The following is a 23,256-nucleotide window of genomic DNA, read 5'->3' on the forward strand; positions in this document are numbered from 1 at the left end:
ATGTTTCCAACAGTCAGCATGGCATGAAGACTTCTCAGGCCTCTGAATCCCTTTCCTTGTTTTCTGTCTATTTGTTCAATGAAACACGTGCAAATCAAGTCAAGCCTCCTGGCTCCCAGGTAGGTACAGCCCAGTTCTTAGCTCCTAGAAGGATTCTGGGCTAAGGCTCCACTCAACTTGGACTGTACTATCAGGCCCCCAAAACGGGGGGAGCTGCCAGGGAAGGACTGATTTCCATTTCAAACTGCATTCTGGTACTTTGTACTCCAGCACCATTGGCCGATCAATATTTAATGCTTGGAGATTCTGACTCTGCGGGAGTCATGTCAGGGGACCTTGGGAGCCAATCTGCTTGAGCTTCTGAGTGATAATTATTCATGGGCTCCTGCCTCTTGCTCTTTCTCTCGCACGGTCCCACTCTGCAGACTCAGTGCCTTATTCAGTCTTCTCTCTCGCTCTCTCCGCTGCTGTAGCTGGACCCTCCGCCTTCGCCAACGCTCAGCATCTGCACATCCCTACAATGGCTAAAACAGCAATGGGTAAGGCATCGCGCCTCGTTCTTCCTCGGCTCGACCTGGAGCCCACCTCTCACCCTCTCTCTTACAGCTTGGAAGACATTCGGAGATATTTTATAGAGAAAAAGACATTACTGTTAACGTAGCAATCGGGAAGGATGGAGGCCGCTCTGGGGTTTGAGGGAGGGCAAAAAGGGGATCCTTGGAAATCTAAAGCTAAAGATTTTTTTTTTAAAGTGGAAGCAGGTAAGTTGCCGTCCCATGGGTAGTGAATTTATTCTGTTTCCCTATTTAAAATTGGGGCTCAGTCGTGGGGGGGGAGGGGTCTACTCTAACTGTATGCCTTAAATGGGGTTAAGGGACATTTTGGAAAGTGCTTTGTAACATCCTTTATTTCTTCTCTAGTTAAAGAAAGAAAAGAAAAGAAAGAAAAAAGAAAGAAAATAGGGGAGAGGAAAGGGGGCGGGAGAAAGGAAAAAGAAAAACGCAAAGTCAAAGCGGTCCCATCTAAGCTGTTTGAAAGATGGGTGGAGACGAGGGAGGCGGGAGAAGAACCGGGCAAATGTATGGCATTGTCTGGTCGGAAAAACTGATAGTCCTGGGGCGCGGTGCGGAGAGGTGAGGGCGCGGGGCGGGGTTGGCGGTGGGGGGGGAGACTTACACTCCTTTGTTTTAGGGAAAGGGAGGGGGAAGGAGAGAGGAAGTCGGGAGGGCACGGAGGGCGCGGGTGGGCAGCTGCAGGGGCGGGGAAGCGCGCGGTTGGGGAGGGGTGGAGGGACAGCGGTTTCGCAGGCTCTGGGGTGGGGTTTCTTTGTGTGAGGACGAGCTGTCCCGGGGGGGAGGCACCTGCAGCGCTGGGCACACAATGCGGACGGCCCCACCCTTTGCGGAGCCGCGCTGGCGCCCGCCCCCTCCCCCCTCCCCCCAACCCGGTGCCGCGGAAAGGGGGCCGGGTGCGGAGCGCAGCGCGACGCCCAGGAGCCCAGCCCTGGGGAGACAGCAGCGCCACGCCCGGAGCCTCGCGCTCCCGACTCCCAGCCTCGGCTTCCGAGTGAGACCTGAGCATTGCCCCCGCCTTCCCCACCCTGGCCTCATTGTTCCGTTTTACAGAGAGAAGGGGGGGAAAAGTGGGTTAACGTTTTTCTTTTCAAAACCACATTACATAGGGTTATTAGACATAAACGCGATAAAGCCTTCTTTGAACTCATTTGATCGTTTGGTGGGAAAGCTTCTGGAACCTAGATACGAGTATACATAATAATACAGACACAAAAGGGGTCAAGGTCTTAAATTGAGCCAAGTGAAGTATCTGTTTTGTAGGTCAGACAGGGCCACATATCGGCAATTTTCATAGGCTCAGCCTGTATCGGAGAGACGGTCGAGACGCAGAGACCAAACAAGGTTCCGGATCCAGGGCCTCCATCCCCAACGGGTCTTGCGCCAACAGTGCCCCTCGGTTCGGCGCTCGGTGGCCCCGGGAGAAACAGGCAGGGAGGGACCCGAGGTCAGGTGGCGGCTGGAAGCACCCCTTCCGCGGGATCCGGTGGGGGATGCGGAGAAGGGGGAAAGAGGCGAAAAGGGCTCGCTCTGGTCAGCTCCGCCCTGCCCCACCCTCCCAGGCGGAGCCGGAAAGACCTCAGGCTCAGATACAGGGCAAGGAAAGGGGGCTGGGGAGGGGCCCCTGAGAGGTCTGCCGTCCTCGAGTCCTTTTTTCCAGCCCCGCAGTCCAGAACAGACCGGGCGCCCCTCGATGTGCGCAGACAGCGGGCGTTGCTCCGAGTCCCAGCGCCGAGCCCCTCCCAGCCAAGTGCGTGGCTCTGCGGAAAGGCCGGCTCGAGCCCCGCCCGGCCACACAAAGGCGCGGCCCCACCCCAGCCGGCCGCGGGACCGCAGAGGTGACCCCTTCCCAGGAGCGCGGGGAGGGTCTCTTCTCGCCCTCCCACAGCCCGTGGAGCATGGGGCTGTTTCCCGCAGCCAAAGCCCACGGCCCACGCCCTGTTCTCCATGCTTTTCTGGGTGGAGACCCCTTGGATGGTCTCGGTAGGAGAGACCCTCGCTCCTCGAGCGAGGGCCTCGGCCCCACCCTTCCCAGCTGGGGCCCAGACCCGACAGCCGCTGGCCGGATGGGGGCGCACGTGGCGAGCCGGCGAGTGGAGCGCAGCCAGCCCTGCAGAGCCCCGCGCCGCGCCCTGCGCTCCGCTCCCCAGGGCTGGGCGCTCGCCTGCGTGGGTGCAGCCGGGAGAAGGGTTTCTGCGCAGTGTCCTGAACTACCCCGGCCTCCCGCGGTTTGCTGTTCGCCTGGCAGTCCGGCAAGGTTCTGAGAATGGGGGGATGGGGGCTCTCTCGCTCTGCGCTCTGCACCTCCACCGAGAGGTTTCTGCTGCAGGAGGGCGTCTGCAAACTCAGCAGCAGCAACATTATTGCTAGTATTTTAAATTATTATTATTGTTTCATGACTCACCGGCCATATTTGTTCAAAAGGTTTGAATGACTGCATCTGAATAAGGATTAACCCTTGTTGTGCTCACTTTTCTTTTCTTCCTCCTGTTCCCAACCCCCCTCCCAAAAAAAGAATGCATTCCCCCTTTCATTTTACGTTATAAAACAAATACATGTTCGCTTCCTTTAGGGACTTTGTACGTTCATGTGGGTCAGATACAAGTGCAGGTGCTTGCTTAGGGCAGGGCTTGTGTGCCAAAGATTGCTGGAAAATTCTCCGCAGAGAATTGTTTGTGGCCGCAGTGGATGAAAATATCCGTATATAATTGAAATATTTTGATCTGCAGAGAATTGTTTGTGGCCGCAGTGGATGAAAATATCCGTATATAATTGAAATATTTTGATCTTCACCTTATAGTCCATAGACCCTATCTATAAATATATAAATATAGGTTATGCACAAAATTTTAACTTTTTGTTTTTATTGCTAAATTCTTCTTCCAATTGCTGATTCTTGATACGGACTCGATTCTGCACAGAAACATGGATGGTGAAATAGCCACCATCCCATTAATAAAAATCCCACCCCAAATATGACAAACGCAAGGGCCCTTTCTGCCATGAGTAAGCAAATCATGAAGAGAAGTACAACCTCTGCATTATTAAAATAATGGATTTTGAAGTCATTCCAGTTGCAAAGCATAATCAGTTAATCACCAGGGTGGGAGTTTTTTCCTGATTCATTAAACAATTATTGTATTCAGCAAGATTGTACTAGGTGCATATAATATTCCCTGTTATCTTCTCTAATGAAGTGGGCACCTTATAAATGGATATATAAATAACTAGAAGTGTAAAGAGGAAGATTTTGTCAAATATTCAGGATAAAATTGAAAGAGAAATAGCAGTAGTTTATCACTTAATCTTATATGCATAGTTCGTACCAGGAGAGTAAGCTGAGACTGCAGTAAGCATTACTGACCCAGTGTAGCAGCATTACTGACCCAGCGTAGCTCAAGGCAGGTAGCTGGTTTAATGATATAAATTAATACACTGGGTGGTGGTTTTCTACCTACGCATGGTAAAATTCTCTGAAAGAAAATAAATTTTTCAATGATAATTATCAATGATTATTGGGTTGGATGGTTTGTCATATTAAAATACACAACTTTAAAGTTAATTAAAATTAACCATGGTTTTGTGATGTGACTTACCGAATAATTGTACTAAATTATTCTAAGGGGGAAGGGAGTGTTTTTATTGTCAGAGCAATTGTCTCTGCCCTTAATCATTAACAGTTTTAGCAGAATTGTATTTGTTGCATTAAAAATACTTTTACTTACCTTCATATTCTTTTAATTGTTAATGGATAGATCGTGGAATAAGCATTTAATCATTTGGCACAATATATTTACCTTCAAATAACTTGTTCTCAATGGTGAAATGCTGCAAGAGGGTACATTTTCCTTAGATTCAAGAAATGTCCTCTCAGTGTCATAAAGCCGGTTCACGCAATAAAATAGCTTTCCTCCCTGTAATTTAGAATCAAAATAGTTACTCAATTCTGTTAATATTTAGTAGTAGCTATTAAGCAGAGTTTTAAAGTTAAATCTCTACAATTAAATATGAAATGGAAGATAAATCAATTACATAATTAATTGAGGATTTTTGTCATTGATAAATCCAGACCATCTTTAGGAAAATTCCTGATTTATCGGTCACTGGTGTTTTTTATTCCAACCGACTATACACCCACCCCAATAGCTCACTGCTCACACAGGCTGGATGACGCTGGCCTCAGAGCTGGTGGTTACCTGCTTTGGGTGTGGCCACCCCAAGCTGTTATATCTAACTCCAGCTCACACCCGTTTCCTCTATGGTCTTAGAAAAACACACATTATTCTGTTGTCAAAGAACCTGTGACCTTATATGAAGAATGCAAGAAATTTTCCAGACAAGAAAAAAAACAAAAAAAACAAAATTAGCCAGTGGCCCAGATGTTTCCAGAACCAAGGCTTGGAGTCTGCATTAACTTTTCACTCCACTAGAGGGCAATCAGGTTCTCCAAAGAAGTAGATTGATTTAAACCCTGTTCCAAATACTTGCTATTTAAGAACGTCTTTTATCTGGAGCATTCAATTGCTTATTGGATAAGTTTAATGCCATGCTTAGCCTAGTGAATGAAAAGGGTTTGTACACTTTTTCAAGGAGACGAGATGAAATGAGCCATCTTCATAATCTGGAAGTAGGTGTAGGTCCTGGTTAATTATTCTCTGATGATTTTACTTTCTAGTATCATTACATTGTTACTGTAATATCATTTATGTTATTAGGGAGTTTGTAGTGGATAAATAGTATACGGTGGTCAGTAGTAATATCAAGATTATATAGGAACAGAATGTTTCAATGTTTAAATAAAGGAATAATTAAACAAAAACATTGTTTAGTTATTCATTTATTTAAAATGTGCTCAGTGTTGAGGACACACCTGAATGTCACTCACCACTTTCAGGGAGATGTCAAGTTAGTAGATAAAGCAGGTAGATACAATGTGATGCAGAGAGGGGCCCCCCAAACTGGCTGTTACTCTTTTTCCCACTTCCTGGTTTTTTTTTTTTCCATTTAAAGGATACCTTTTAAACCAAATCCAGTGTGATTTCAGCTTGAATATTTAAATCTAATGTTATGTCAGCTTTCAATAATTATTGAGTACCTCCTTGTAGTTTTATTATTTAGTAGAAAATTGATGTTAATTTTAATGAAATAAGAAATCGATAAGCATAAACTAATTTTTAGGATAATCAAAAGTGGATTTTTAATGTTTGCAAAGGTAGGAAATTCTTTTTCTCTTATGTCATGTAACTCTAATCCAACCGTAAAATATTTAATAAGTTCATATTACTATGCTCCCCAGACTTTAATGTGCATGTGAATTACCCTGGATTTTCATTAAAATGCAAATTCTAATACAGTAGGTCTGGTTGAAGCCAGATATTCTGCGTTCTTAACAAGCTTCCAGAAGATGCCGATTCTAGCTACCAAACACATCAGTTTAAGCAATATAAAATTGTGATAGACGCGTTCCTCCCACAATAAGCTCTGGCATTACGTCTTAACATTCAAGTCTATGGCAATCTTTACAAAATATTTCACCTCCAAACTCATATACTTAGGGATTTTATTCCTCTGGGAGTTATGTGTTCTGTGCCATCATTCTCTTTTGATTTGATTTTTTTAATATATTCATATTGCAGGATTCAGCAAAAGACCTTCAAGAGAAATGTGGAAATAAGAATTTGACTCTGTTTGTGGGGGGGGGCGGTGGCGTGTGTGTGTAAGAAAAAAATGAATGTGGCTTGCAGCACAGTTGAGAAGGATGATAAATCAATACTGCTAGTTTACTGTCATTTACAAAACAATGCGCAGAACAAAAAGTTTAATTCAGAAACTTTTAGTTATGGAATATCGTGCAAAAGTCTGTAACCCCATTTACCATATGGCTAATTCATTGCAAATACTCTACATACTAAGGAAATTAACACAGAGGATTGAGCAGTCCTAAAGTTGTCTCTCAACATATCCCATACTTATTACTTACCAAATTATCTAACAGAGCATTTCTTCCTGGATACCACATGAGCAAATTATTAATAATTTATTGAGTATGGCTGTATATTTGAAAACAGATTACGTGTGTGTTTTCTGCTTGCTTAAGCCAATAAAGGACCTCCATTATTCTATACTAACTTTCTAAGAAAGTCAGCCTAGAGGTAAAAAATGGGTCTTCAGGGAATATCATCAAAGATGTACTATGTCAGTCCCGGCATGCAGTGGGTGGCTGGCCCTGCAAACATCACCACATCTTGGGAAATGCTCTCCTGCAAAAATGATACTATGCATGAAATATCTCAAATTAGAAATTTACCATTTCCCAAATAGGGCACTAAAAACATGGTCCCAAATAAAACTGGCCATAGAGATAAGAGGATATACTGTTTTTCCCCATGAAGTTGGATTAAGCCTCAAGGTTATCCATCCCTTTGTTCCTGTTGTTTTTAACTGTTCATTTCAGGGTCTCTCAAAAGCTAGGAAACTTTCAATTTTTGCAACTCCTGGTACATTTAAAAAGGAAGAAGACATGCTAAGACAGCATTGTAAAAGTAATGTGTGTTTTAAATGTTTAATCCTAGCAGTCTGTTGTAGCTGTATGTATACTCCATTTGGAGATAACAGAAATTTAAACTAGTGGACCCTGAAGAATGAGGCAAAAAATTTCCTGACTGGTCCTTCAATCAACAATTTTCCTGTGACTGCTTATTTTCAAGGATCATTTCTCTGGCATAGAAGTAAATTTCAGAGTGTCTATAAGAAGTTACTTTAATTTATTGCTTTCATCCTTATATAGTATATATAACATGCTAGGCACTAAGCACTTTACACATATTAGCTATGTTCATCATCCAATAATCCTAAAAAGTAGGTACTATTACAGATGAGGAAACTGAGGTGCAGAAAAGAGGAATGACTTGCCCAAGGTAACACAGTTATTCAGATCCAAGATTTGAACCCAGGCCTTCTGGCTCCAGAATCTTCACCTTTAACCAGTACCCTTAGACTTCAGAGGTGTTCTCATCATGGGGTTTGAACCAGTGATACTGCTATTTTGTTTAACAAGCCTGATGGTCTTATCCTTTCTGAGCACAGATCCACCTTGAAGATGAAATACCTTCAAATTAATGACTATTTTAATAGCTAACCTGGGGCCTGTTAAAATAATTGCCGTGATTTAGGCTTTTGGTGAAAGAGCTATAAGACTTGGGGGCTCTAATGTATGGAACCACCTCGCTTTCTGAAGGCTCAACTAAGAACACAGCAGGGACTTCTCTTGTGGACACAGTGATTTTTTTTCTGGAAAAAAAGAATTCTTGACTTAATCTAATCAGTATCTTCCGGTTAACACATTTCAAAATGGGCTCTTAGCTGGTTCCGTAGACCCTAGATGTTTAATCTTAATAAAGATGTTTAATCTTTGTTTTATGAAATAAATCTAGAGCTAAAAGAGAGATACAGCCATGGCATTCACATTTAACATAATCATTAGATATTACTTCAAGACTTTCTCCATCTTATTACCTCAAAAGCAGACACTCAGGCAAGAGACATCTGCGGGGAGGCTCTGACTCCCTTGCAAAACATTTTTAATTATCTTTTAATAAAGGAATCAGGTTCTGTCATTTGTCAAGGAGACATCTGCAGTAGTAAAACCTGTGTTTATATAACCCATTTTTATTAGTCATGATTAAGATAACATTTTGTGTACATTTGTTCTCACAAAACACTTTTATGTGAATGTAAAGGTTAATTAATGCATTTCAGCAATCATTTTGCTAGTCATCTGGAAATGTAGCTTCTCTAGGAATTGTACTTAAGAAAAGAAGCCACACATTATACTATAAAACCATAACAAAATTTTAAGGTTTTTCTCATTTGCAATTTTGTTGACCTCCAGATTAAAATATTTAATACTCTGAAAAATTATAAGATTTTAAAAATTTGTTTTTGTGATCAAAAATAATTACAGTCCTTGTATAGTCCATTAAATATAATATTATCTGGAATTGATTTTTTTAATTGTAAACCAATGCCTATAAGTATGCTTATTTAGCAGTTACTCTTCTGGAATAATTGTACTTTGGATGTCAGAATTTGTAAATCATCCATTAGCACAAGTACTTAGTATCGCAATAGATGATCAGTAATATGAATCTGTCAACCTTTTAGTTGTAGGTCTTTATATCTGGAAAAGAAATGGATGAAATTCATCTAAACTTAGTTCCACAAATACTCATACAAGAAAGCATTTTAAAGTTTACATTTTCATTCTACTCCCTCTTTTGGAAGATTTTTTTTTTCTATTAATGGCAGCCATAAAATTTAATTTCCATTCAACAAAACTGCTTACAGTAAACCTAATAACAGTCTTTCAGTTTGGGCTTCCTAGTAAATAGAAACCTAACTCACATGATAAAGCTCAACAGTATAAAACATTTGACTGTTGCAAAACTGAGACCAGAAAATCACATCAAGATGTCACTTGTTACCACTTCCAGACTCTAATGCGGAGGGCCACCAACCATCTCAGGCAACTGAACAGCAGCTAGAGTTACTGCAGCCTGCCTTGGAACCCTGCTTAGGAACATAATTGTCTTTACTACTGCGTGGTTCTTTTTGTTCCTGACACACTAGTATCTACTGTTGTTTTTTTAAGTCTATGAGAAGTTAGCATACTTCTCATAGTCATTGTTCAAACACATGACAAATTACCAGAGTTGATTCTAGCCTTTTCATGCACAGATTACATGATCCAAGACTCCTGTCGCTTTAAAAATCATCTTTTCATTCTATTTCTGACCTAATCTTTACTTTTAGAATAAAAAAAAAAAAAAGAAGATAAACACAGAAGATTGAAAACATTCAAAAGAAAAATTGGATAGCATGATCTATCAATGTGGGACCTTGTAGGTCTCAGAAAATACTCACCTGTGCCATACTTTTTAACCTTCCTATAATCCTTATGAGATGGGCATAGTATACATGTTACTCTGTTTAAAAATGAGTAAATTTAAGCTCAAAGAATTTAGTCAAGTTCACATGTGGTAAGTTTTAGAGCTAGGGCCAGAACACAGGTCTATGTGTGTGTGTATGTGTGTGTGTATATATATATATATATATATGTAATTTCACTGATGGAATCCACAAAACAAATGAACAAACCAAAACAAAATAGAAACAGTCATAGATACAGAGAACAAACTGGTGGTTGCCAGGGGGCAGAAAGGGGGCTTGGGCAAAATAGGTGAGGGAGACCAAAAGGTACAAACTTTCAGTTATAAAATAAGTCACAGGGATGTAATGTACAGCATAGGGATATAATCAATAATATTGTAATAACTTTGTATGATGACAGATGGTAATTAGACTTATTGTGGGAATCATTTTATAATGTATAAAAATATTGAATCAATATGCTGTGCACCTGACACTAATACAATATTGAAGTCAATTATACTTCAATAAAAAGATATAGATATCTAATATATATTAATATATATTATATGTATTAGATAGGATTAGATTAGATCTGATATATATGAATATATCTAATGTATGTTACATCTATATTAGATATGATAATATATAATAAAAACAAAACTAATAAAATGTAGCACTTTCTTCTGTCCAGTAACAATATGCACAAGTGAGGAAAGGCACACACTAAGTGGGTTTACCTTCCGTCTAAATTTATTAATAGTTAATGGCATTCGCATAGCACAGGGAGATCAGCTCGGTGCTTTGTGACCACCTAGAGGGGTGGGATAGGGAGGTTGGGAGGGAGGGAGACGCAAGAGGGAAGAGATATGGGGACATATGTATATGTATAGCTGATTCACTTTGTTATAAAGCAGAAACTCACACACCATTGTAAAGCAATTATACTCCAATAAAGATGTTAAAAAAAATAGTTAATGGCATTAACTGCAGTAAAAATAGATTCAAATACCAACTTTGTTCTGAAGCCTATGCTAGATATTGTAAAAATATAAATAATCATGGTCCTTACCCTTGGAGAATTTAGTCTTTTGAAGAAAACAGGACCCTGTACATACAAAAAAAATTAATAACCAGTAATAGTAGCTTGTAACTATAAATAGAAGTCTCCACCATTTTAACAATCTTATTACACTACCCTACAATATTATGAGGCAGCATATAATGATGTACTAAGACCACCAATTAGGAAATACAGAGAGCCACTCAAATGCTATAAGAGACCTCTAGCAGATAAGAGGTGGGTATGGGGATTAGATGGATGTAACTTTAAATCTTGTTCCACCTATTCACTAGTCGATAATCCTTGAGTGAATTATCATTTCTGTATTACAGTTTTCTTGGTTATATCTCACAATATATCTCAGGTATAGCTCAGTTATATCTCAGGGGGAAATAAGACCACCTAAATTACAACAGTTGTCAGACAGAAAAAGACAAATACTGTGTAATATCACTTATATGTGGAATCTAAAAAATAAAAAATACAAATGAATGTATATGTGAAACAGAAACAGACTCACATAGAAGATAAATTTGTGGTTACCAAAGGGAAGAGGGAAGTAGCAAATTAGGGATATGGGATTAACAAATACAAACTACTATGTATAAAATAGATAAGCAATAAGGATATACTGTATAGCACAAGGAATTATAGCCTTTATCCTACTAAGCTATGATGGAGTATAATCTGCAAAAATACTAAATCACTATGCTGTGCACCTGAAACTATTATAATATTGTAAATCAACTATACTTCAATTTTTTAAAACATCACATGGTTGTTGAGAGGATTAAGTAAGCAATTCAGTGTTAAGCACTTTGTAATCCAAAAGAGTAATCCCCTTCCCTGACACCCTAGATGGATGATGAAAACACTAAATAAAAACATTAATTTAAAGTAAATAACTAAATTCTTATACTTTGTAAATTTCTACATGTAATAACAAATCTACTGGAATTACTTGGAATTTAGGAAATGAGCATCACTCAATAATTCTTTGTGGTAGAGGGAGAACTGATGTGATATTTATGACACAGCCGTCAATATAGAATACCTCCAAGATAAATCCATTCCAGGTAATGCCAGAATTAAAAATACATTTCTTTTGCATTTATTTCTCATCTCATGTTTCCCTGTTATACTTCATATCTCATCCTCCTTCAAATACATACATAGCTTCAATAAAACTAACCCTTCTTGCCTACCCAGTAAGGCTCATCAACATAAAATGTCATATTCAGTAGAAATAAAAACTGATTCCAGAAACATTAAAATGTAAAAGTCTTCCCTGACGTTTCTTGGAGAGCAGGAAAGGGGAAATTATATCACGTACCACACACATACACACACACTCACACACACACGCACACACAGAGTCTCTTGTTCTTAAAATCTTCTTAACCCATCGATTTCACCCAAATCTCACATCACTTGACTGTTTCATAATCTCTCATTTCTGTTTCTCCAGTCTCCTCCCTGCCTGGAACTCTCCTGCTCTCCTACTTCCATTTTCAACACCTATCCTTCAGCTAGATCTTTTCTTTTCAGGGATAACTTCAGGTATTTCTTACCTGGATCAATTTAGCCTTGCTACTCTCCACCCATTAGTAGAAAAGTACAACAAAAATACTAGAGCCAAACAGTACAAACAGAATATTCCTTAGATGACTGTAGTAAGAAAAAGGATATAGATACTTAGAGTTTAGTATTATTCTCCCAGTACTCATGAAAATAATACCTTTTCAATCAGTAGTGTTCCAGGTACCTATCAGTAAAACACTGTAAAATGTTACTGGAATGTCATTATTAAAATAATAAAGATATCCTGAGAAATCAAATTAGCATTCATCTGACATCTGACTTGACAAAGGCTTAAGGGAGCATAATTGGCTTCTGCTATAAAAGAGCATTACAACTATTTTGTTTTGCCTCCAAAATATCATTTCATATAAACATATGGTACATAAAGTTGGAATTATATTTATGACATAATTACAGGCATATTAATAGAAATATCTTTACATTTACAAGTATAGTCCTTTTTCAGATTAGATACTGTTGATAATAACAATCTACATATAAAAAGACTCAATATTGTTCATATTTATAGGCCATAAAATGCAGATGATAAGACACACTCCTACTTTCTCATAAACATGAAATAATGACAAAGGAGGAGCTTTATATGAAAGCATCAATACAATTTAAATCCTCACGAGGTCATAATATATTGCAGTGAGTAGAAGAGTTCAGCTTTAAAGAAAATGTAGACATTCTTTCATTTTTTAAAAATTGAACAAGTTCCGAAATGCCTAACCAAAACACAGTGGTAGAAAGAAAAGAACTGCATCTCTTCTATCAACCAAAAAGTTGGTTTAAAAAAAAAAAGCTTAGTAGTAGGACAAATAAAAGAAAATGAAATACAGTATCTAGGATGAGAATTTTTTCTAAGTTCAGCATTAACATTGAAGAAATATTGAATTATGCTGCTTTGAAAGAACTGGATTCCACTTGCTGAAATTTTTCTTAAAATGAATTTTTTTCAAGTGTGTACAGTAGCAGTCTATTTGTTATGAGTTGCAGGAAGCTGTATTCCAACTTATGCAAGAGAAGAATTGCAGAAAAATGTAACTTGGGAGAGAGTGATGAACTTTGTGACCTGCTTGCATAGCTGAAGAGAATAAACGCCTACCCACTTTTGCAAAGGGACGACGCTGCTCCTGACAACAAATAGCCAACATTTTATCACTTTTGATAAATTTTAGACGTGAATGGTGAATATATAGGGTGAGGACGGTCAGCTAAGAAGTCAAATAGGATTTCTCAGAATTGCTTCTGAAAAAGGTTTTGTTCTCCTTGAGACAGAGTAGCAGGCTTTGCAAGGCAGCCTCAGATCTAGCTTTCCGTGATCTTCCTGTGAACTCTACAGCTTTACTGTCTAACAGTGAGCTTGGGGATTAGCCACATACCAACTTGCAGCACCTTGTGGCCATCGTATTTCCCATCATTTATTGTCCCCCTACTATGCATGAACCAGTCACATGTCACGTGTCCCTATGCCCTTTTTCCCATTTCATTTTTATGGCAACTCTTAGTCAGGTTTCATTATTCCCAATAGACAAGGAAGGATAGGAGAAGCCAAGGGAAGTTAAGTGACTTTGTCGAAGTCACACACCTTGTTCAGGGCAAAGGTGGGTTTCAGATCTCAAGCCCTCTCTCTTCACTCCAGCTGCCTCACCGGGAACAGTTGTTACCTGTGTGTTTTGCTACAGACATTTCTTTGACTTATATGCAACTACACTGAGGGCTTCTTTTAGGCCAGAACCACGTTTCATGTACTTTGTCGCCCTCACAGCATCGTGTGGCCGGCAGTAATGATACTATTGGGTAACGTGTATTGAGTGTAGTGTGCCGAGTGCAGTGACAGCTATCCCAAGCACCTTGAGAAGATTATTATCACCCCCATTTTCACAGCTGGGAAAGGAAGGCAGGGAAGGAAAGCCACGTGCAGCCAGTAGGTGCTAAGGCCAGGATTTGAAACAAATCAGTCTGACCCTGGAGCCCTCTTAGGAAACCACTATACCTACAGTCTCCCTTGGACATAGTAGGGGCTCTGATTGTGTTCAGTAATTTGATGAGATAAGGATGAAGAGAAGCCACAGCATTTCACTGTAGCCACGGCCTGTAGACGTCAAGTCACTCAAAGAAAAAAGAACAAATCAGAGAAGATTAATCTTTGCTAACAATATCTCATATGAGTTAGCACTTCAGTTTTGCAATACATTATTTAATTCAATCTTTACAATAATATCCCCATTTTGTGGATAAATAAACTCATGTTTAGAAGGTTTAATAAATTGTTAAGGTTGGATAGATCTTGAGCTAGAGCCTAAGTAAGTCTTCAGCTTTTACTCATATGTTTTCCATTATCCCAAGGTAATATCTACTCATCTTAAGTCAGTTTTGTGGCCAAAAAGCAACAGAACATATAAATGAATGCAGAGGAGACATTCACCTGCCTCCTTTTTCTCCTTGCATAGACAGAGGTGATTACCTGTTGTCATGAAGTTGACCTTATGAAGGATTGAGGTAGGTGGGGCTGCTTAAATTTTGCCTGGGAACCAAGCAATTACAGTTGTGCCACTAACTAGTGCCATTTTGAAACTATCGCCATAGCTACAACTATGGGATAAGGGCTAAGTGAGATGAGTAAGCCACTTCAAAGCACCCAGAAATACCAGTCTAGCATAAAAGGAAGTTAGTAAATTTAGTGGAGAGAATCGGTGAGCTCAATCTGGCTCCAACATCTGGACTCCTAATCCCCACTCTTAACCTAGTCTCAATGGGAAGCCAGCTGAGCCACTGACAGATCCAAGGGGGTATCATTTGCAGCTGGTGACAGCTCCTTCCTGCTCAGCCACCAAAAGATAAGCATTTAGAGAACACCAACTGCTACATATAACTACATGCATGCATTAAATGAGACACCTTCTCTCGCCCTCAAAAAACTTAAATATAGTTGGGAAGAAATGATTAGCCGCGAACCCAACAGTAGAGGAATAAGGGCTAAGCTTTGTGAAACAAGCCAGGAACATGACTGTGTCTTTGAAAGAAGAAGAGACTCAAAGCCCTTTGGATGGAAACCATTAAGTTTGAGTCACTTCTGTTTTTAGGGAGATGCAAACTCAGCCTTATGGAATTGCATGAGTCAACCATTGGAGACATTTCTGAATTGTCACCACATCCTGGTACACAGATCCTCTGTCCTGCTCTACACATTATTATTTGGCCAGCTTTTTGAAATTTTGAGCAATATCCCGAACCACAAGTACACTTTTTTATGAATGTATTTAGGCCGAATAAATCTAGAGAAAACAGAACATGAAGGAAAGCCCATATTGTGCCTTTAAGTATTATGTATTACCAAGTTATGATTTCTAAAATAATATCAGCAATTTATTATGCCAAATTCTGATTCATATTTATCTATGCAGATCAAACACTTGATACCATTTTATCTTCAGTTTTTTACTGGGAGTGTTTATGACCAAGTCTTGTAGTACTTGCTGCCACAAAGAAAATAAGAAGCATAGGTTATTCTTATCTCACTCAACCAGTTATACCAACATGTAATCTTTCTCATATCTTAGGAATGAGTATCATGAATTCAAAACGGGCTCCAGATGGCATCCAAAAAGCTCATATTTTATGAATCACCTATTCTGCCTAATCATAAAATATATTTTATATATATTTAAAATAGATCTTCCTTGTAGTATGGGGAAAAGCTAAGTTTGCTCAAATAGTTTGACAATTTGAAATTCAAATGATGAGTTGCTTTATGAATCACATTATATATAACATTTTGTGTCTATCATGTAAATATTTGTTATGAAATACCAAGATTTGGAAAGGAAACAATTTACAAAGCAGAAATATGAAGAGTAAGTTTTCCTTTTCTTTAAAAATGTAATGCCTTAAAATAATTTGTTTAAAAGAAGGTAGGTAAAGAAAGCCCTTAGTGCAGAAAACACAAAAAAATGAATCTGCATGTAATGAGGAAGTTAATTCATTTAAAGACAATATTTGCTAAATTTGTAGAATCAGAGAATTCCAGAGCTTGGAAATAACCAACTGTCAATGAAAAAAAAGGTCCAGAAAAATTAAATGACTTGCTCAAGTTCTTAACAGAAAAATCTTAAGTTCTGAGAAGACCTCAAAGGTCATATAATCCAGTCACCATCTAATACTTATTTTCCTACCTGAAACATGGGGTTAATTAAGACTTGAGCTACTATCCAAGAGCGTAGTTTCATTAGAATGGCAACACATTACATAATTTTGTAAAGTAAAAGAGAAATGCCATTCTTCATGAAAATTTTGTAAATGGAGGAATTCTACAAGTAATACATGGTACATAGATATTGCCTTGGTCAGCAGAAGCAGCAAGTACCACCATTCTGGATGCATTCCAAGAATTTTGTATGTATACGTGAGGCACTGGTCTTCACATGCAGATGAATTTGCTTCCCAAGGAGGATGAAAGTGTGTGAAGCCCTCTGAAAGGCTGTTCCAAGTGCTCTGGAAGAGGAGATCAATGATCCTTAGGTTTCAGGAAAGGAAAAAAAAAAAACTGGCACAATGCAAATAAATTGCTTTATATCACCCAACATCAAAAATGCACAACCAGATTTAGAAGCAGGAGAAAGAGTCAAATATGGAAGAAAGATGATTTTTTTAAAAGCCTTTCATCACTTCCACTCATTACACCTTTCTCCCATTGCTGTTTTCCCCTCTGTCCCTGTCATCACCACCACCTCACCACCTACCATCCCCAAAGTGGGGGAAGGCCTTTAAAAATACTAAGGTTATTAAGTTTGATTTCTTCATCTATAAAATGAGACTATCATTAGATTATTTACATTATTTCTGCTGTTCCTTCCAGTTCTACGATGCTAAGGCTAGTGATTCCAATTGCATTAGACAAAATGCAGACTTATTAATAATCTAAACGTATTTATACTGATGACCTTAAAGTAACTCTTTTTGAGAAACTGCTCACCAATCCAGGTCAACCAGATTTCACTAAAGTAGAAAAACAAAATGCACAACCAAAACAAACTAAAAACCTTCATAATATATTTCCTCAAAGTATGAACAAACCCTCCTGATCACTCAGTTATTTTTATTTGTATCTTATACGTTAAGTGTATTATGAAATCCACCTGTAAGAGAACATACGGTTACTTTTTAAATCTTTCTGGGTTTTTTTGTGATGTGTATTGCTTATTTCAAACAAATCAAAACCCAAATTTCAATCTCTTTATCCTTTCTGTAGCCATTTACTTTATTATAAAAAAGGCAAAGTGATACTTTGGCATGCAAAGAACAATAACTTAACAAAACTACATTTATCATAGCACGAGCATACAAAACTTTTGCATCACTGAAAATTACCGTTTCTTAGAAGAGCTTTTATTTCCAGAAGAAACAAAACACATGTGAAAGAAAGAAAATTTAGAAAACTTTTCTTGGACCAAGTTGTCTTTTATATTTTAATCTTGTTTGTAACAGTGATGACACAAAATGGACTGTGGAATTCAGAAGCTCCCGACGTTTTTCTTACTTGCTTTTTAGACTGCTTTTCATTCCTGGCAGAAAATTTTACTAATTCAAGTTCTAGTATATGATGGGATGAATCCTATTTCAGAAAATGAGTCTTTACATGGCAAAGCTTGAGGAAGCAGCATTTGATTTCCAAAACAAAAAAGCAATTTTCATGGCATATCTACATTAACCTGAGGATTTCTTCCACGCTATTTAGCTGCCTCGAGAATGGCTGCTGAAGATAATTACACAGTGGAAGCCGTAATATTAAGAGGTTTCACGCTCATCTCAAAGGCTCCAGTATGCTCACATACTCTCAGAGATATTCAATCAATGGTATCGCTCAATTTTTTTAATATCAGTGGCAATTCTAAACCTTGACGATATTTATATTTCCTATATTTTTAAATATATATTTGTTCATTCTATTCTCTTTGACACAAAGTGACTGTAGGACATATTAAGTGTGACTAACAAGGTCACAAGACTTGCTTTCATTCAGGGGAAAAAATTCACCTGACTGCTCAGTTTTTGTTCACTAAGCCAGTTACCTAAGCTTTTAATACACAGGTTTTGAATGGATGACTAAAACAGAACTCTAATAAATATGATTTAGAAATCCAACTTTCAGAGCACTACTGAGTAAATGTTACATACTGTTGCATTTTACAAAGTTTCATTGAGTAAGACTCTAGAATTCTCCTTAGGTTTTGGGAAACAAGCAAAATGCTGGCTCCTACATGAGGCTTTTGTGGCCTTTTCCTGAAATATTGTCTATTAATCTTTTATATGCCATTCATTTCCTAAGAAAAAATTTAGAAAAACTGCTCTAAGGACAATTTGTATACTACCCAGATAAGGATTCTATTCAATGGAAACTTAATAAGTATTATTTTGGCAATAACAGCAAGTTAAATACTTCTTTTATTTGCAGTTGATGCTAGTAACTATTACAAGTAGTAAGGATTTTGTAAAAAATAATGGGAAGAGATTTAAATCACTTGGGTGTCACATTCAGCCATTGTGGAGACACAATTCAGAGAACATCATGGCAGCCTTCAAATGGAGGTTGCCTCCCTGTCAGGAGACTGCAGGGAAGGGGAGAAAAGAGTCATTCTTCTATGAGAACTCCACTCAGCCAGATGAATGGTCTCTCTGTTCTTTCACTCTGGCTCTGTCTCATTTAAGTCCCAACAAATTTAGCTATCATCCTAGGCTTGTGACTACTACTGGTGACTTAAGAAAAAGACATCCCTCGGTACCCAGAATTAGGCTTGCTGATAAAATCTTGAATTGCAGACAGAATAAAGTGCTCCCATTACTCCTGTAAACCACAGCGTAGTTTGGTCTCCATGTAGAACTACAAGAATTTCTTTCTCAGGGGAAAGATAAAAGAGCAAGACCCTGCATGATACAGCGGAATTCTCATTAAACTCAACAGGCGCTTGACCTGGAATCAAGAGTAAGGTGAGGTCCCAGATTGATACAATTTACTGCTTTTATTACAATTTTGATCACAAGGACTGATTCATGTCTCCCAATTTCTTTTCCTTGTCACAATTGTTTTGCCAAGAATCAATGGAATTGAAATTTAAGAGCCTTATATGTTTCTGTAAAATCCAATGATGGGTTGTACAGCTTTGACCTTCTTAAATGTTCCTTTATTTGATTTGATATCTATTCCTACAGAAAAAGTATGCTGCTCTGGCTGATCAAAATATTAATCTTTCAGAACCTCCCTGGTTATTATAGCTTAGGAGATCATAATCCTTGTGGGGAGATGTGAGTGGAATAAATACAAACTGAATCCATATTTATACTAAACCAATTAGCATTACATCATCATGGCAGAAATATCTAGAACATTACTTCATATCAGTGATCTTCTGGGATGTTAAAATAGATCTTGAAAAATCTGAGATTTCTTTTTCATGTAAATGTTGAATTCTCAATTACATATTCATCAAGCTAAGGTTTTTTTAGGGTCCAAATTGAAGCCAAGATAGTATGCGAATGTTTTAAATAGAATCATTTTAGTCTGTTTCATCTTTCAAGAAGAAAATCACAGTGATGGAACTCCTGAAAGTATTTCTAAATGGGATGATAGATTTGACTTTTAGAAGATAATCTGACCTCAGGCTCTAGGACCTCAAAGCAATCAGACTACCAAACACAATACACATACACACACACACACAATAACACAATACGGCCAAAATCAAGTTAAGATGAGCAGCTGGAGCTTAATTTATGACATGGATAAAGAAGGCATCAAAAAAAGAGCTTATAGGTAATGGATTCCCATCTATTTAAAGACAGATATTAGGAGGCACCGAGAGAAGTCAGATCTAGGCGACCAGTGGTAGAGTGTGGGTTCAGTGTTTAATGACTGTGGGTGTAAGTCTTGAGTCTTTTTAGAATCAATTAGCAGAGTACCCTGTTTCTCCCATTATCTCTCATTTAAACCCTGGCACCAGCAACGAGGACTACCAGGAATGTCCACAACTATCGCCCCCAACTTGCCAGATCCTAAAGATGCCCCTACCTGGAAATGACAGCGTTTTTTCCCAAGGAAAGAGGTGCTTTTAATTCACTGTTTATATACATTGGAAAGCTTCAAATAAAAAAAATGTTGCCAATGAAATCTCTTAGAAACCAATGCAAATCTACTTGCTGTAAAATCATTGCAAGGAACTTACATCCTGCATTCTGTATATCATCTAACTTTGTCCTTTACTTTCTGCCCAGAGACCTTTCAAAAGAAGAAATTTAGGTTGACTCCAAGTTGAGTAGCTTAGGACTTGCCAAGAAACCCCACCCCTACCCCCTACTGGACTAAAATAATCAATGATCGCAGGTAAAACATGAGAAAGGAAAGGAGGAAAAGCAATGTGCTAACAGGCCCTGAGCATCCTTCATCGGAGCCCCCAAAACACAAGTCCATGGTCAGGCAACCAGCGCCCTGAATGACTCTGTCCTTATGGTTAACACTGCTATGTGGGGACACAGACCAGTAGCGCATTCAGAGATTATGAGATATTTTCCTCCAAAGTAGTATATTAATGACATTTTCAGAGCATTCCTTAACTGTCTTTCACATGTTAACAGGAAGTCTAATACATATTACTTCTTTTTTATACTCTGCATTAGTTAAGACTGAGTCAAATAAAATTTTGCCCAGAATGAATAAATGGAAGATATTTTTGTGATACTACTGATTCTAAATCAAATAACAACAAAGGAAGTATGAGAACTCATACTGATGGTCGTTCCCACACAAGCCAGGTGAAATAGAAAATTGAACATTTTTAAAACACTTATTTTTAATTATTCAAGCCTTTCAAAAGTAATGGAGTATATTGTCGTGAATAATATAGATTATTGTCTTGTTGAAGCACAAAGTGTATAAAATTAAGATGTATTTGAAATTTTGAGCAAAGGGCTTGGAGTTTGTGATATATATTTAGAAGAATGGGAGAAATAATTTTATATGTATATACATATATATATGTGTGTCTATTTCATATTTTACTAAGTAAACAAAATCTCTCTGCTATTTTAATCTATCCCAAGATCTAATCTGATAATTAAATCTCTAGTATGGTTTGTATTGTTCTCCTCAACCACTCTTTGTTCCTTGAGGGAGGACTACAATCTCCAGATTCACACACACACGCACACACACAAGAAAAAGCAAAAAAAAAAAAAAAAAAAAAAAAATTGAGAAAATTTAGGTGATTGCCTGCCAAAATATATCATCCTTAAAATAATAATCCAAATAACTGATGCAAAAGTATTTTTTTCCTAAAATACCTAGATAATTACCACTTTCTCTTTTTACCTCATTAGCTGGAATATGAGTGTGTAAGGATATATTTACCCATATAATAAAAATATATATACTCAAAGTTCCTTTTGAGAAACTGTTCCTGCGTTTTCTAGCCATCTCTGTACTGAGTAAAATCCACAAGTAAAAGAAAAGTTACATTTTCTTTCTATAAACCCCTACACTTACCTATAGCCATGTAGTCAATAAAGTTAAAGAACAAAGGCCAAAGAAAAAATGGGAAAGAAAAAAGTCTTGAACTCATTATTTTAAAAATCAGTAATAATATGCGTTATTTTCTAGTTAGAAACAATATGTAGACGGTGAAGGTGAGTGTAATACATCTGAGCAAATTCTTGGGGAAGTAAATAACATTAGCAGCAAAGCATTTAGAGTCAGACAGACCTACATTCAAACTAAACTCCACACTTTATCATCTACTGCACATTGGGCAAGCTACACCACTTCTCTGAGTCTTTTAATTTCATCTGTAAATCTGGACTAATTATAGTACCTCTCATCGTATTGTTGAGATGATTAAATGAGAAAATACATGCAGCCAGCTAGCACCATGCCTGGTACACTGTTTGTGCTTAACAAATAGCAGCTGTTGCCATTATTCATAGTTCATTGTAGCCATTTAGAAGAATGGAAAAAATATCAGCATTCATACACCATTAGGTTAAGTGGATATTGCTTTAAAATCATTACGCATCATGTGGGTTGAATTTTAAATGAATTTACTAGAGAAATACACTTACCTGTAAACATTAATAGTAAATAGCAAATGCAACCAACAATGAAAAACATTATATGGAATTACTTATCTCCTCCCGCATCCTTACAAACATGCACACTCTGCTTGGTGTTGGGTATAGTGAAAAGATTAATATATGCTGACTTCCAAAAACCAATGAAGAAAATGATTGTCAATTCAAAGTATGAAATTTCAATAGTGAAATCTTAATAATATGTTTCTAATAGCATTCACATTTGCTTGGGATTTGTTTTATTGTCAATAAAAAAGTTTATCCAAATTATATATATTTCCGTACCTCAACCCATGGTCTATTTTCTGCAAGGCAAACTCATCCTACTGGACTCAGTTTTAGCGACCCTTTTTCTGGAAAGCTTCCCTTGGCTACCCATCCATGAGGATCTCTCACTCTCTTCCATCTGCCCTTGACTCCAAATTTAGTTATTCTTTTCTATCAATTCCTCTTTCATAAAGTCCCCTGCATCTTCCCTTTCCTTTTCTTCTGCACTACCATTTCCCAAAACCACACTGCATTACCTGCTGAACTTTATTCAATTGTTTCTTAAGTGTGTCTCCTAGTGATGGGTCTTGCATAAAACGGCCAAATAGGTCTAAGAAGAGCTTTTATCAGGTAATTCCACTTTCAAAATGTTCAATGGCTTCCTATTGCTAGGATGACTTGTAATAGCCAAACTTTTTGACAGTGAATGGGGATGTTATTAATGTTATTAATGGGCTTAAACCAGAATCATGCAGGCAAACCAGGACTTAACAGCGAACCAACCCATTGCCAACTCTGTACTTTTCAAACTTTCTCACCTAAATATTCCTAAGGGTGGACTCAAAACTAAACTCTCCAATTCAAATTTCTTTTAAGTTTACACATTTAAAATTCTTGAAATTCTAACATTCTTGTATATATCCATGTTCGTTTTAATGTACACATAATGTTTTAAGTCCCAGCAACCCATTTACATGAGTAAAATTTCAAAACATCTTA

The 23,256-nt window shown here is 38.0% G+C and overlaps 1 protein-coding gene across 1 annotated transcript in view; it reads left to right on the top strand.

The window, feature by feature from the left end:
* Positions 1 to 379: 379 nt before the first annotated feature.
* STMN2 (stathmin 2) overlaps positions 380 to 23,256 on the top strand; it is a 51,223-nt gene continuing 28,346 nt past the window's right edge. The window contains exon 1 of the mRNA XM_082432887.1: positions 380 to 539. Within this exon, the coding sequence (XP_082289013.1) occupies positions 521 to 539 (19 nt within the window). The 5' untranslated portion in view covers positions 380 to 520. The remainder of the gene's footprint in view (positions 540 to 23,256) is intronic.

The sequence above is a fragment of the Balaenoptera physalus genome (genome assembly GCF_965194825.1).
Source record: "Balaenoptera physalus genome assembly, chromosome: 17".
NCBI classification, from domain to species: domain Eukaryota; kingdom Metazoa; phylum Chordata; class Mammalia; order Artiodactyla; family Balaenopteridae; genus Balaenoptera; species Balaenoptera physalus.